General features: G+C 42.9%; 1 protein-coding gene across 3 annotated transcripts in view; it reads right to left on the bottom strand.

Annotated features, from left to right (window-relative positions):
• The window catches only part of PLEKHG2 (pleckstrin homology and RhoGEF domain containing G2), a 114639-nt gene that overhangs the window by 7920 nt on the left and 91113 nt on the right, over positions 1-15606 (bottom strand). For all 3 annotated transcript variants that reach the window (XM_056541202.1, XM_056541203.1, XM_056541204.1), the window contains 4 exons: positions 5907-6008; positions 5737-5775; positions 3254-3270; positions 1598-1891 (listed from right to left, as the gene is read on the bottom strand). In XM_056541202.1, coding sequence (XP_056397177.1) covers positions 1598-1891; positions 3254-3270; positions 5737-5775; positions 5907-6008 — 452 coding nt within the window. The remainder of the gene's footprint in view (positions 1-1597; positions 1892-3253; positions 3271-5736; positions 5776-5906; positions 6009-15606) is intronic.

Raw genomic sequence — 15606 nt, 5'->3', positions numbered from 1 at the left:
TGTACTCCAGGCAAAGTGTATACTGAATTCCAGCTTAATTAACCATGTCACAATCGGCTGTGCTAAAGATAAAACATTCTGTTTTGTAATAAATTTGTATAGTATATAGCAATGTTTTGGGCTAGGCTGTAAGTAATGGAAGGCCCGTGACCGATACTGGTGCAACAGTCCTGTGCAAGTTACATGGGGGATGAACACCAATGTAGACTGGGGTCAGGTGTATGCAGGAGCATAGCAATGGTCTATAACTGTCCCCAGTCTTCACTGGTGCTCATTCACCATGCAACGTGCACAGGACTCTTGCAGCAGTACTTAAAGGGGTACTCCGGCCCCAAGACATCTTATCCAAAGGATAGGGGATAAGATATCTGATCGCAGGGGTCCCGCTGCTGGAGACCCCCGCAATCTAGCGTGCAGCATCCACCTGTAAGCACTGCAGGAAGTACTGGACGCTCTCAGTGTTATGCCTCCCGACCTCGGGGACGGAGTATCGTGATGTTATGACTCCGCCCCCGTGTAACGTCACACCCTGCCCCCTCAATGCAAGTCTATGGGAGGGGGCGTGACAGATTTTTTAAGATTTAAAGGGGTACTTCGGTGGAAAACTTTTTTTTTTTTTTTAATCAACTGGTGCTAGAAAGTTAAACAGACTTGTGAATTACTTCTATAAAAAAAAATCTTAATCCTTCCAGTACTTATTAGCTGCTAAATACTACAGAGGAAATTCTTTTCTTTTTGGAACACAGTGCTCTCTGCTGACATCATGACCACAGTGCTCTCTGCTGACATCTCTGTCAATTTTAAAACTGTCCAGAGTAGGAGAAAATCCCCATAGAAAACATATGCTGCACTGGACAGTTCCTAAAATGGAAAAAGATGTCAGCAGAGAGCACTGTGTTCCAAAAAGAAAATCATTTCCTCTACATTTATCTCCACATCATTTCCTGAACCTCCTACTGATTTACTTTTGAAATTCTGCATCAAGAGAGCTCTGTGTTCCTAAAAGAAAAGAATTTCCTCTGTAGTATTCAGCAGCTAATAAGTACTGGAAGGATAAAGATTTTTTAATAGAAGTCATTTACAAATCTGTTTAACTTTCTGGCACCTGTTGATTTAAAAAAATAAATAAAGTTTTCCAACGGAGTACCCCTTTAAAAGAAACTGTTTTTCAGTGGAGTACCCCTTTAAAAGAAACTGTTTTTCAGTGGAGTACCCCTTTAAAGGAAAGTTCCATTGACTTTAATAGTCTTTCCACCTTTCTGTTTACACTGAGGAATTTCCGTGGATTAAATCCCACCCCGGAATCGTATTCCGCCAGAACACAGAATATTCTGCGCAGAGTTATCTCCACATCATTTCCTGAGCCTCCTACTGATTTCCTTTTGAAATTCTGCTTCAAAATTCGCGTCATTTCTGCACCAAGCAGAAGATGGCAGATTTGCGGAATTTCCTGACCGAAATTATTCTTTTGTCTGTTCCTCAGTGTGAACATTCCCTAAATATTAAAACCTTCTGAATTTGTCCTAATATGTAAATTGTGGATATGTCGGATAGATATAGCAAAGGGGGTCACAAGGGGTCAACCCCCAAGAGTTACCTGCTCCTTATTGTCAGGCTGGGCCTGTTCCAGCTCTGAAGCCTTGGACTCTCCATTTAGCGGCTCGGCCCGCAGTCCTCTCTGGTTCAGTAGCTCCATTATTTCATCCGTTATGGAAAGACTACCGGATAGAGCATCTTCTGGTAAACAGAAGGACGAATCCTCAACGCCGTCCTCATCGCAGCCTTCACCTTCGCCCGTGGCCTCCAAGATACAGGATTCCAGAGTGCATATGCTGTCGGCTGACTGAAGAGAGGTAGTGGATGGGAAAAGTTCTCCTTCGCTGCCGGCGTGCTAAGGGTTAAAAAAAAAAGGGAATACTTAAAGGGGTATTCCAGGAAAAAAATTTTTTTTTATATAATCAACTGGCTCCAGAAAGTTAAACAGATTTGTAAATTATTTCTATTAAAAAATCTTAATCCTTTCAGTACTTATGAGCTTCTGAAGTTAAGGTTGTTCTTTTCTGTCTAAGTGCTCTCTGATGACACCTGTCTCAGGAAACGCCCAGTTTAGAAGAGGTTTGCTATGGGGATTTGCTTCTAAACTGGGCGTTTCCCGAGACAGGTGTCATCAGAGAGGACTTAGAAAGAAAAGAACAACCTTAACTTCAGAAGGTCATAAGTACTGAAAGGATTAAGATTTTTTTAATAGAAGTAATTTACAAATCTGTTTAACTTTCTGGAGCCAGTTGATATATAAAAAAAAAGTTTTTTCCTGGAATACCCCTTTAATCTTTTTTTTTTTTTTTTTATACAAGTGGCTACTTTTTAGGTTTTTACAAAAACTAGAACATTTTTCACCAAGGACAATTGATGAGTAAATCTCAGACCTTTGTTCTTTCAGTTCCTAATGCAGTATTTCCCAGCCAGGGTGCCTCCAGCTGTTGCAAAACTACAACTTCCAGCATGCCCGGACAGCCTTCGGCTGTCCGGGCATGCTGGGAGTTGTAGTTTCGCAACAGCTGGAGTCACCCTGTTAGAAAACAGTGTCCTAATGTAAGACATTGAATCTTTGCTAAATTTCTGGCAGACATGCCGACACTAGGAAATGTGCTGTCTCCATAGACGGCAATGCATTTGCGAGCGAATCCCGCAGAAAGAATGGGCATGTTAATTCGGGATTTCCGCTGCAGATATTTCCGCAGAGGATAATTTCGCTGTGTGTATGGTGCAGCAGAATCCCATTGAAAACATAGAGAAAATTGTTAGTAGATACAATAAGAAATGGTATTAATGGGCACTGTCATTAAAACAAATTTTTGCTATTGCACTCCTTATGGTAAAAAAAAAAATCATTCTAATGTACTTTGTTTAAGTTTTCTATGTTTTATTTGTGTTTAAAAAAAAAGCTGCCACTAGGTGTCTCCCTGCTTGTCCAGAGCACATTTCCTCCCATCCCTTGCACAGACTTTGGACTCCTGCTGGCCTGGCAGAAGTCCAAAATCAGGAAATGCAGTCTGGAGTGCTGAGGGGTGTGTGTGCAGCCTTAGCCAATCATAGCTCATCTCACACTGAACTGATCTGGGCTGTGTGTAGCAGAGTGAGGGAGGAAGTTCTCCCCTGTATGGCTTCAGAAGATGTCACGCCTGCTGGGGAACGCCCCTTCCCAGTAAAATGTAACAAGATCATGACAAGTACTCTTTAAAAACATACTTACTTTCATCTTCACCAAACCTAAAACAAAAGGATAATGTATTAGAATTTTTTGCTCAATAATTTGTATTTTTATATATATTCATAGGGTCAGCGATCCATTTATCTGTTACAGGGCTTCAAATCCCCTTCATCTCTCTGTAGAACCCACTGAACTGAGTAATAAAAGCACTCTGGGAATTTTTCTCTTGCTTATATAGTGCAGCATAGGATATTGTTTGAGAATAACAGAGGTTCTTGTGTATGCCTTGTGCTTACCTGTTTTTGCTGATGTTTGGATTTGTAGCCATTTCTAAGACAGGCTTTAACAAATGCCGATTCAGGAAAGACCAGAAGGCACAGGTAAGGCCTCAGGCTTTCCCAACAACCCATCGGCACCCCGCAATTCCATTACTGGGGTGCTGATGGGACCATTAGACACCAGGGATTACGGTCATTCAATATTTAAATGCCGCAATTGGGATGGATTGTGGAATTTAACCATTTAAATGACGGACATCTCTGCTGTCATGGCGCCATATTCCCCTTACTCAACCCATGACGTACCAGTATATTAAGGGCTGGAAAGGGAGTAAAGAGGACCTGTGGCCAACCCAAAAATATAAATAATACATGCCTACTACACACACCTGGACTGTATAATCCCACCCATCACCTGATAGTCACTCCCATTATTAAAATTAGGTTGACACCCATATGACTCATCCCCTGAATTGTCAGACCAACTATAGACCCACATATCTCAGAAACGGAAGAGCCTTTTAAGAAACTGTAAAAAGGTGTGTGATGAGGGTACCGTAACAGAGCAGCCTGCAGTGATTGGATGAAAAAGACAGAGCAGAGCAGACTCAGGGAGGAAGTGAATGCATGGTGAGTGAGGTCGAGCTCAGTGCTTGCCTCGGACATGCTCCCTCCTGAGCAGTGGATCTCAGAATGAGGGAGTAGCAGAACAGAGGGATTTGTGAGCCAATAACAGAAGCTAGACACATAAAATAGACAGATGCCTGATCTAGTGAGTAACATATAGAAACATTATGTTTTTGGGGATATGACAGGTACCCTTAAAGGAGTAGTCCAGTGGTGACTCAGTGGTGAACAACTTATCCCCTATCTTAAGAATAGGGGATAAGTTGCAGATCGCGGGGGGTCCGACCGCTGGGGCCCCCTGCGATCTCCTGTACGGAGCCCCGACAGCCCGCGGGAAGGGGGCGTGTCGACCTCCGCACGAAGCGGCGGCCGACACGCCCCCTCAATACAACTTTATGGCAGAGCCGAAGCGCTGCCTTCGGCAATCTCCGGCTCTGCCATTGAGATGTATTGAGGGGGCGTGTCCGCCGCTTTGTGCGGGGGTCGACACCCGCTATCTGGGCCGAGAGCTCGGGCCCTGTACAGAGAGATCGCAGGGGGCCCCAGCGGTCGGACCCCCTGCGATCTCAAACTTATCCCCTATCCTTAGGATAGGGGATAAGTTTTTCACCACTGGACTACCCCTTTAAAGGGGTATTCCAGGAAAAAACTTTTTTTTTTATATATCAACTGGCTCCAGAAAGTTAAACAGATTTGTAAATTACTTCTATTAAAAAATCTTAATCCTTTCAGTACTTATGAGCTACTGAAGTTAAAGGGGTACTCCGCCCCTAGACATCTTATCCCCTATCCAAAGGATAGGGGATAAGATGTCAGATCGCCGCGGTACAGCTGCTGGGGAGCCCCGGGATCTCTGCTGCAGCACCCCGCTATCATTACAGCACAGTGCGAGATCGCTCTGCACATAATGACGCGCAATACAGGGGCCGGAGCATCGTTACATCACGGCTCCGCCCCTCGTGACGTCACGGCCCGCCCCTTTCAATACAAGTCTATGGGAGGGGGCGTGGCGGTCATCACGCCCCCTGCCATAGACTTGCATTAAGGGGACGGGCCGTGATGTCACGAGGGGCGGAGCCATGATGTCATGTGGCTCCGTCCCCTGTATCGCCCATCATTACGCACAGAGCGAACTCGCTCTGTGCTGTAATGATAGCGGGGTGCCGCAGCGGGGCTCCCCAGCAGCCGGACCACGGCGATCTGACATCTTATCCCCTATCCTTAGGGGATAAGATGTCTATGGGTGGAGTACCCCTTTAAGGTTGTTGTTTTCTGTCTAAGTGCTCTCTGATGACACATGTCTCGGGAACCGCCCAGTTTAGAAGAGGTTTGCTATGGGGATTTGCTTCTAAACTGGGCAGTTCCCGAGACACGTGTCATCAGAGAGCACTTAGACAGAAAAGAACAACCTTAACTTCAGAAGCTCATAAGTACTGAAAGGATTAAGATTTTTTAATAGAAGTAATTTACAAATCTGTTTAACTTTCTGGAGCCAGTTGATATATAAAAAAAAGTTTTTTCCTAGATAACCCCTTTAAAGGAATAGAAGCTTCCAGCTGTTTTTTTTTTTTTTTTTTTCCTTCATAAAAAGTTATGAGAAAGTATATAGACATTACTCACCACTTTGCTCAAATGCTGCTTGGATCTCTTTGGCAGGCTCTGCGGGAATAAAAAATAGATTAAAAAATTATAATTAAATTGAAAAAATAAAAATAAAATACAGACTTCAGTTGGGACGTGTGAATTTTCCGTCCGTGATGACTGTGCGGCCTGTACCACATGACTCTTACCAGATAGCCTGCGGCCCCGGCGGTGCGGAGAGCTGGAACTTAGGCTCTGGAGGGTGAACGATTTCTTGGTCTTTCCCGGGCTGCACATGTACTGAGGCGGTTCTGAAAGGAAAGAGTTCAGCACATGAAATTAAAGGGGTATTCCAGGAAAAAACCTTTTTATATATATCAACTGGCTCCAGAAAGTTAAACAGATTTGTAAATTACTTCTATTAAAAAATCTTAATCCTTTCAGTACTTATAAGCTTCTGAAGTTAAGGTTGTTCATTTTCTGTCTAAGTGCTCTCTGATGACACCTGTCTCGGGAACCGCCCAGTTTAGAAGTAAATCCCCATAGCTCATCAGAGAGCACTTAGACAGAAAAGAACAACCTTAACTTCAGAAGCTCATAAGTACTGAAAGGATTAAGATTTTTTAATAAAAGTAATTTACAAATCTTTTTAACTTTCTGGAGCCAGTTGATATATAAAAAAAAAGTTTTTTTTTCCTGGATAACCCCTTTAAATGTTACATAAATATCATTGTTAGCCAACTGGTTGTTACCAGCTGGGGGAGTGTCTCTATAGCAGCCTTCGGCTGTCCGGGCATGCTGGGAGTTTTAGTTTTGCAACAGCTGGAGGCACCCTGGTTGGACAACACTGCTATAGAGACACCGGCTGCTAGAAGTTGTATTTTTTGCAACAGCTGGAGGCACACTGCTTGGGAAACACCACTTTATAGTCTGGCACTATGACAAATAGCCACTTCAGGATACTGTGAAAGCTGGGGGAATGCTTTGAGCCCTGCATTGTGTACTGCCTACCACCCAGCTTTTCCAGAATATTTGTTTGGTAAAGCAGCCATATTGGAACTTTTAAGGAGGCTGGGAAAGATGGGTGGCATGCATTACACAGTGCAGGGTTAACAGTACTTCCCCAGCTTTCCCAGTCTCCTGAAGCAAATATCTGTCTGGAAAAACAGCTGTACTGGAGCTCTTCAGGAGTCTGGGAAATCTGTGTCGCAGGCATACTGGCTTTCCCAATCTCTCGCAAAAAATGAGCCTTCATAAAGCCCCATATACAGGAAAATTAGAAAGTTATAGGATAGGAGTCAGAATAGGTCGATTTTAAACATTTAAACAGAATAGGGCGATTTTAAACATTTAAACTTATTTTTAGTACAATAATAGTAAAGCACGTAACCATGGCAATCGTTTTAATCATAAAGACCCGCAGAATAAAGAAAATATGTCAGTATTACCGTAAAGTGCACTGGGTAAAAAGAAACGCTCCAAAAATTTTTTTTTTTATTTCCCCCCAAAATAATACTGTATATTTTTTTGTTTCTCCATATATTTCATGGTAAAATGAAAGGTGTCATTACAAAGTACAATAGGTTAAAGGAAGCCTAAAATGGATTTGTGGATGGAGTTATGGCGAAGAGGAAAAAAACGAAAACTAAATAAAAAATTAATCTGACTGTGTCCTTAAAGGGGTACTCCGGTGGAAAACATTTTTTTTTTTTTTTTTAATCAACTGGTGCCAGAAAGTTAAACAGATTTGTAAATGACTTCTATAAAAAAAATATTTACCCTTCCAGTACTTTTTAGTAGCTGTTTGCTACAGAGGAAATTCTTTTCTTTTTTAATTTCTTTTTTGTCTTGTCCACAGCGCTCTCTGCTGACACCTGATGCCTGTATCAGGAACTGTCCAGAGCAGGAGAAAATCCCCATTGCAAATCTATGCTGCTCTGGACAGTTCCTGACACGGACAGGGGTGTCAGCAGAGAGCACTGTGGACAAGACAAAAAAGAAATTCAAAAAGAAAAGAATTTCCTCTGTAGTAGGGATCGACCGATTACCGGTTTGGCCGATATTATCGGCCGATATGCTCGATTATAGACGTTATTGGTATCGGCAATTACATTGGCGATAATCCGATAATGCCCCGCCCCCTGCATCTCCCACTGCACCGCCCCCCCCGGCCCCCTACCGCCCCGGCCAGAGATCCAGAGACTGTCGCTGCCCCATTGCCTCCCCCATCCCCGGTTTTATAATTACCTGTTCCCGGGGTCCGCACTACTTCTGGCTCCTCCGGCGTCCTGCGTTACTCTGTGCGCTGCACAATGACGAGTGATGTCCTCAATGCGACGTCACCGTCAGTGCGCACAGTGACAGCTCAGGATGCCGCTGGAGCCAGAAGTAGCGCAGACCCCTGGCCCCGGGAACAGGTAATTATAAAACCTGGGATGGGGGAGGCAATGTGGCAGCGGCAGTGGTTGGACTAAGGACCGGCAGGGGGAGAGAAGCGGGCGGCGGCGGTCTCTGGCCAGAGGATAGGGGGGGGGGGGGGTTGGACTCAGGAGGTCAGGAGATAGCTGCAGCTCAGTGAATGGAGCAAGTTGTAATACTCAACACAACCTGAGGATAGGGGTAGCGCTGTTTCTGAATAAAAAAAATTTTGTTCTGGTTTTCTATTCCTGGACAACCCCTTTAAGGGGTTAAAAATAGAAAGAAAAGATGTTCCAGAGTTGTTATTTTTATGAGGAATACAAAGATTTACTAAAAACAGACAGGTCAGGAGAGGCCTCGGGTTCTTTTTAATGGCGGTACATGGTGATACCGTACGTATCCCATCAACAAGGGCGGGTGCTTCTGCAGATTAGAATAGAATCCTTTATTCTGTTCTCAGAGAAGATCATAAAGCTGAGTATTCGATTACACTGAGGGGTTGCGGGCTGGATGACAGTCAGTGTTTACTGGAACGTATTGTGAGGCTTTTTTTGTACATACTTTCTAAAGTTTCAGAAATGTTTTGGCCGAAAATATAAAATTCTTCCCATGCCACTCCCATGGTATCAACCTGACCTAGCCCTCCGTGGTTTTTGTTTCTCGTCCTAAAAGACATTGTTGTGGGGATTGCAGCTCTCGGCAAGAATGTGGAAGACATCACTTCTAAAGATTCCGGTCCAAAAAACACGGTAGGAACATCCAACATGTGACTTTGGGGAGGTGAGCGCTCATAACTTATTAGAAAATATGTTTTTTACACGAGCAACCATTTTTTATAGAGCAATTTTGTACCAAACACTATGAAGGAGATTTATCAAGCTCCGTAGTAGATTTTTTTTGGCGTAAAAAAGTCGCACATACGTGCTGCCACTTTTAGATTTTTGCATATTCCAAAACACATTTCTGAAATCTGCTCACGTAGCAATTTTTTTTTTTTTTAACTTTGCAGTGGTTATGTATTTATCAAATGCGATAGTCGCTATTTATGAAGAAAAAAAGTTGCATCTCCATTTAAAAGTAGCATATGTATTCCAGGTCCAACCTGGCTTACAGAAAGTGCATACGTCTGCAGAAAAGGAATTAAAGGGGTATTCCAGGAAAAAACTTTTTGATAAATATCAACTGGCTCCAGAAAGTTAAACAGATTTGTAAATTACTTCTATTAAAAAATCTTAATCCTTTCTGTACTTATGAGCTTCTGAAGTTAAGGTTGTTCTTTTCTGTCTAAGTAATCTCTGATGACACGTGTCTCGGGAACCGCCCAGTTTAGAAGAGGTTTGCTATGGGAATTTGCTTCTAAACTGGGCGGTTCACGAGACACGTGTCATCAGAGATTACTTAGACAGAAAAGAACAACCTAAACTTCAGAAGCTCATAAGTACTGAAAGGATTAAGATTTTTTAATAGAAGTAATTTACAAATCTGTTTAACTTTCTGGAGCCAGTTGCTATATAAAAAAAGTTTTTTCCTGGATAACCCCTTTAACACCCACTTCAACAACTGTTCTTGTTCTGCATCATGAAACAAAGCTACTACATTATTGTTAATTATAGAAAAAATTTATTATAATTAATAATTAATTAATTAATTATAGCTAATAACTCTATTAATTTTAAGGTTGAAAATACACACTGCACACCTTGTTAATTTTAGGACACATACATGCTGGCGTACACACAAAAATGTTTAATTAAAGGGGTACTCCAGTGGAAAACTTTTTTTTAATTTAAAATCCACTGGTCCCAGAAAGTTAAACAGATTTGTAAATTATTTCTATAAAAAAAATCTTAATTCTTCCAGTACTTATTAGCTGCTGAGTACTACAGAGGAAATTCCTTTCTTTTTGGAACACAGAGCTCTCTGCTGACGTCACAAGCACAGTGCTCTCTGCTGACACCTCTGTCCATTTTAGGAACTGTCCAGAGCAGCATATGTTTGCTATGGGGATTTTCTCCTACTCTGGACAGTTCTTAAAGCGGACGGAGATGTCAGCAGAGAGCACTGTGCTCAGTGTTCCAAAAAGAAAATAATTTCCTCTGTAGTATTCAGCAGCTAATAAGTACTGGAAGGATTAAGATTTTTTAATAGAAGTAATTTACAAATCTGTTTAACTTTCTCACACCAGTTGATTAAAAAAAAAAGTTTTCCACCGGAGTGCCCCTTTAATGTTGTGTTAAAAGAGAATAAGGCACAAAATAATTGTGTAAGAATTTTTACAGACTACATAAATAACCCATTTATAACCCAGAAAACATGGTAATAAAGGGCAGATAAAGAACTTCGGCTATTAACATAAGGGAAAACTTTTCTGCTTTAAAAAAATGCTTTTGTAAGCGGGTTTCCCGGGGTTTTGCTTACGTGCGATTTATTTATCAAGGTCGTGCGACTATTTGATAAATAGGTCACATGTAAGCAAAAGTAAGTTAAAATAAATTGTCATATAAAAGCCATACGTGTGAAAAGAATGATAAATCTCCTTCTATATTCTTGTGTTTTGCGTAGAAAGCTGTTATTCTAAACTATGTCTCCATGGCAATGTTTCCCAACCAGGGTGCCTCCAGCTGTTGCAAAACTACAACTTCCAGAATGTTGGAAGTTGTAGTTTTGCAAAAGCTGGAGGCACCCTGGTTGGGAAACATTGGTTTATGGCAGTGCTTCTCAAATAGTGGGGGCGCGAGGCTCCGTAAAGGGGGGCTCGTTTGACCTCGGCAAATACTGTCATATTGGATGTCTAGATCTAAGATCGGATTATCCGACTCACTCGCAAGCGGCGTTCCACTCGGCGTCGGTTGCCTAGCAACTCTACGGTTGTTGTCAGTGTACAGAGCCCTGCTTGTTGTCAGTGTACAGAGCCCTGCTTGTTGTCAGTGTACAGAGCCCTGCTTGTTGTCAGTGTACAGAGCCCCGCTTGTCCTCAGGTACAGATCCCTGCTTGTCCTCCATGTAAAGATCCCTGCTTGTTGTCAGTGTACAGAGCCCCGCTTGTTGTCAGTGTACAGAGCCCCGCTTGTTGTCAGTGTACAGAGCCCCGCTTGTTATCAATGTAAAGATCCCTGCTTGTTGTCAGTGTACAGAGCCCTGCTTGTTGTCAGTGTACAGAGCCCCGCTTGTTGTCAGTGTAGAGCCCCGCTTGTTGTCAGTGTACAGAGCCCCGCCTGTTATCAATGTACAGAGCCCTGCTTGTTGTCAGTGTACAGAGCCCTGCTTGTCCTCAGTGTACAGAGCCCTGCTTGTTGTCAGTGTACAGAGCCCTGCTTGTTGTCAGTATACAGAGCCCTGCTTGTTGTCATATTGGATGTCTAGATCGGATTATCCGACTCACTCGCAAGTGGCGTTCCACTCGGCGTCGGTTGCCTAGCAACTCTACGGTTGTTGTCAGTGTACAGAGCCCTGCTTGTTGTCAGTGTACAGAGCCCTGCTTGTTGTCAGTGTACAGAGCCCCGCTTGTTGTCAGTGTACAGAGCCCCGCTTGTCCTCAGGTACAGATCCCTGCTTGTCCTCCATGTAAAGATCTCTGCTTGTTGTCAGTGTACAGAGCCCTGCTTGTTGTCAGTGTACAGAGCCCCGCTTGTTGTCAGTGTACAGAGCCCCGCTTGTTGTCAGTGTACAGAGCCCCGCTTGTTATCAATGTACAGAGCCCTGCTTGTTGTCAGTGTACAGAGCCCTGCTTGTCCTCAGTGTACAGAGCCCTGCTTGTTGTCAGTGTACAGAGCCCTGCTTGTTGTCAGTATACAGAGCCCTGCTTGTTGTCAGTGTACAGAGCCCCTCTTGTGGTCAGCGTACAGAGCCCTGCTTGTTGTCAGTGTACAGAGCGCCACTTGTTGTCAGTGTACAGAGCCCCGCTTGTTGTCAGTGTACAGAGCCCCGCTTGTTGTTAGTGTACAGAGCCCCGCATGTTGTCAGTGTACAGAGCCCCGCTTGTTGTCAGTGTACAGAGCCCTGCTTGTTGTCAGTGTACAGAGCTCTGCTTGTCCTCAGTGTACAGAGCCCTGCTTGTTGTCAGTGTACAGAGCCCTGCTTGTTGTCAGTGTACAGAGCCCTGCTTGTTGTCAGTGTACAGAGCCCTGCTTGTTGTCAGTGTACAGAGCCCCGCTTGTTGTCAGTGTACAGAGCCCTGCTTGTTGTCAGTGTACAGAGCACCACTTGTTGTCAGTGTACAGAGCCCTGCTTGTTGTCAGTGCACAGAGCCCTGCTTGTTGTCAGTGTAGAGCCCCGCTTGTTGTCAGTGTACACAGCCCTTCTTGTTGTCAGTGTACACAGCCCTGCTTGTTGTCAGTATACAGAGCCCTGCTTGTTGTCAGTGTACAGAGCCCTGCTTGTTGTCAGTGTACAGAGCCCTGCTTGTTGTCAGTGTACAGAGCCCTGCTTGTTGTCAGTGTACAGAGCCTCATATACGTTAATAAGGATACAGTGTTATGCAGAGGTGCACTTATAACAATTTTATAGACAAATGATACTATTTACAGTCGCGCGGGGGGCGCGAAATGTTTTCTTCTTCCTAGGGGGGGCATGACAGAAAATAATTGAGAAGCACTGGTTTATGGAAACAGACTGCAGACAAACTCTGATCCTGTAGTCATGTGTTACCTTTTTCCATATCTTCGCTATTTTCTTTTAATGTATGTATGTAGACCAGTGCATCTCAACCAATGTGCATCCAGCTGTTGCAAAACGTCAACCTCCGGACATGCTGGTAGTTGTAGTTTTGCAACAGCTGGAGGCCCCCTGGTTTGGGAAACACTGATGTAGACCAATCTAAGGAAGGGGGAGAGCACCCTGAAATGCATCAATGGTTTAGAAATGGTTAATTATTTTTTAACAAAAAGTTAGGTTTTGGAGAGGCTAAAGGCTGGTGGAGCACTCACCAACTCAAGGCTGGCGGAGTGACTTGCCCACTGGAAGAGGTCCTATGTAAGGTCTCTGCAGGAGAAGCTCTGTGGGCCCCTCTTCCATGGGGACTCTGGGGGAGTATCATGGGTCGACAATGAGCTATCCGAGTGGTCACTATTATTTTGGGACTGGCAAAGGCCTGCAATAGAGTCGTATGGCTTTGGGTTTTCTATGTAGGCCACCACTAAATCTATGCACTGGCAACCTAGGAGTGTTTCCAAACCAGGGTGCCTCCAGCTGTTGCAAAACTACAACTTTGTGTAGTCTGCTGAAACTGAAAAATAAGTCAGCCCAGCATAGGAAACCTGTAGGACAGTGCTTTTCAAACAGTCCCCAGATGTGACGTGGGACCCTGCCGTCCTGTCGCACAGGAGCCGTGGGGCTGGTCACTGTTCTTAAAGGGGTACTCTGGTGGAAAACATTTTTTTTTTTTTTTTAAATCAACTGGTGCCAGTAAGCTAAACAGATTTGTAAATTGCTTCTATATAAAAATCTTAACCCTTCCAGTACTTATCAGATGCTGTATACTACAGAGGAAGTTATTTTCTTTTTGAATTTCCATTCTGTCTGACCACAGTGCTCTCTGCTGACACCTCTGTCCCTGTCAGGAACTGTCCAGTGCAGGATAGGTTTGCTATGGGGATTTGCTCCTGCTCTGGACAATTCCTGACATCCTGACATGGACAGAGGTGTCAGCAGAGAGCACTGTGGTCAGACAGAAAATGAATTCCTTCCTCTGTACTATACAGCAGCTGATAAGTACTGAAAGGATTAAGATTTTTTTTAATAGAAGTAATTTACAAATCTGTTTAACTTCCCGACACCAGTTGATTAAAAAATAAATAAATAAATAAAAATGTATATATATATATATATATATATATATATATATATATATATATATGCAGTGGTCCCTCAAGTTACAATATTAATTGGTTCTGGGACGACCATTGTATGTTGAAACCATTGTATGTTGAGACCAGAACTCTATGGAAACCTGGTAATTGGTTCTGAAGCCACCAAAAAGTCATCCAAAAAATAGGAAAAAGTGAGAATTAAAGAAAAATAAGTAGATAACTAATATAGATAAAGCAAATCCTTATATATAAAAGTAGGAACTATCTGCTGGGAGCTGTAAATCACTGTCTATGTCAGTGTTTCCCAAGCAGGGAGCCTCCAGCTGTTGCAAAACTACAACTCCCAGCATGCCCGGACAGCCTTTGGCTGTCCGGGCATGCTGTGAGTTGTAGTTTTGCAACAGCTGGGGGCACCCTGCTTGGAAAACACTGGCCTATGTAGAGGACAGGAGCTTCTTCAGGGTCCTGTAGAGTACACACAGTGTCCTAAAAAAGTAACATGGAGCCGCCCTCACCTGGTGTCCAAAGGAGCAGCTAAACCTGGTACAGATAAAGTGTACAGAACATGTAATACCTCCCTGTACTGTAGGGGGCACTACCAGACACCAGTCAGTGCATACGCTTCAGTAATACAGGGGTTTTACCAATGAATGCCCATTCTGATTGGTCGGTTCTTCCTGCCATTGACACGTTTCACAGATCTGGAATGTCTGTACATTGTATGTTGAGTCTGGTTTCAAGTTACAATGGTCCAGTAAAGACCATTGTATGTTGAAACTATTGTATGTTGAGGCCATTGTAAGTTGAGGGATCACTGTGTATATATATATATATATATATATATATATATATATAAATAAATATATATATATATATATATATATATATATATATATATATATATATATAAAGAAAAATTGAGGGAACCGGCACTGTACAATGGGACTTAAAGTCCAGGTCGGGTGCTCAGCCTTCGCAGGTTCAAACTCCAAACCCTTCTTAAACAACTTCAAAAAAGGAAAGCGCCACTCCAATGGCAGAAAAAAGGTGTATTTATTCACCCATCAAGTCAAATGCAAGGCATTTGACTTGATGGGTGAATAAATACACCTTTTTTCTGCCATTGGAGTGCCGCTTTCCTTTTTTGAAGTTATATATATATATATTAGTGTTGAGCGGCATAGGCCATATTCGAATTCGCGAATATTCGCGAATATATGGGCGAATATTCGTCATATATTCGCGAATATTCGTTATATTCTCATTTCATTTTCGCATATGCGAATATTCGCGTATGCGAAAATTATCATATGTGAATATTAGCATATAAAAAGTAGCACCCGCGAAAATTCGCATATGCGTAAATTCGCATATGCGAAAATTAGCATGTGCGAAAATTAGCATATGCGAATTTTCGCACGCCAGTCTCACACAGTAGTATTACAGCCTTCTTTACACCACACAAGCTGGAAGCAGAGAGGGGTGATCACTGTGATGTGTACTGTGAAGAAAAAAAAAAAATAAAAACGAATATTCGTAATTACGAATATATAGCGCTATATTCGCGAAATTCACGAATTCGCGAATACGCGATATTCGCGAATAATATTCGAATCGCGAATATTCGCGAGCAACACTAATATATATATATATATATATATATATAGTTTTTTTTTCACCGGAT

Source organism: Hyla sarda, chromosome 9 (genome assembly GCF_029499605.1).
Source record: "Hyla sarda isolate aHylSar1 chromosome 9, aHylSar1.hap1, whole genome shotgun sequence".
In the NCBI taxonomy this organism is placed as follows: domain Eukaryota; kingdom Metazoa; phylum Chordata; class Amphibia; order Anura; family Hylidae; genus Hyla; species Hyla sarda.
The sequence above is the reverse complement of the archived record's forward strand: the minus strand, read 5'-3'. Positions and strand labels throughout refer to the sequence as shown.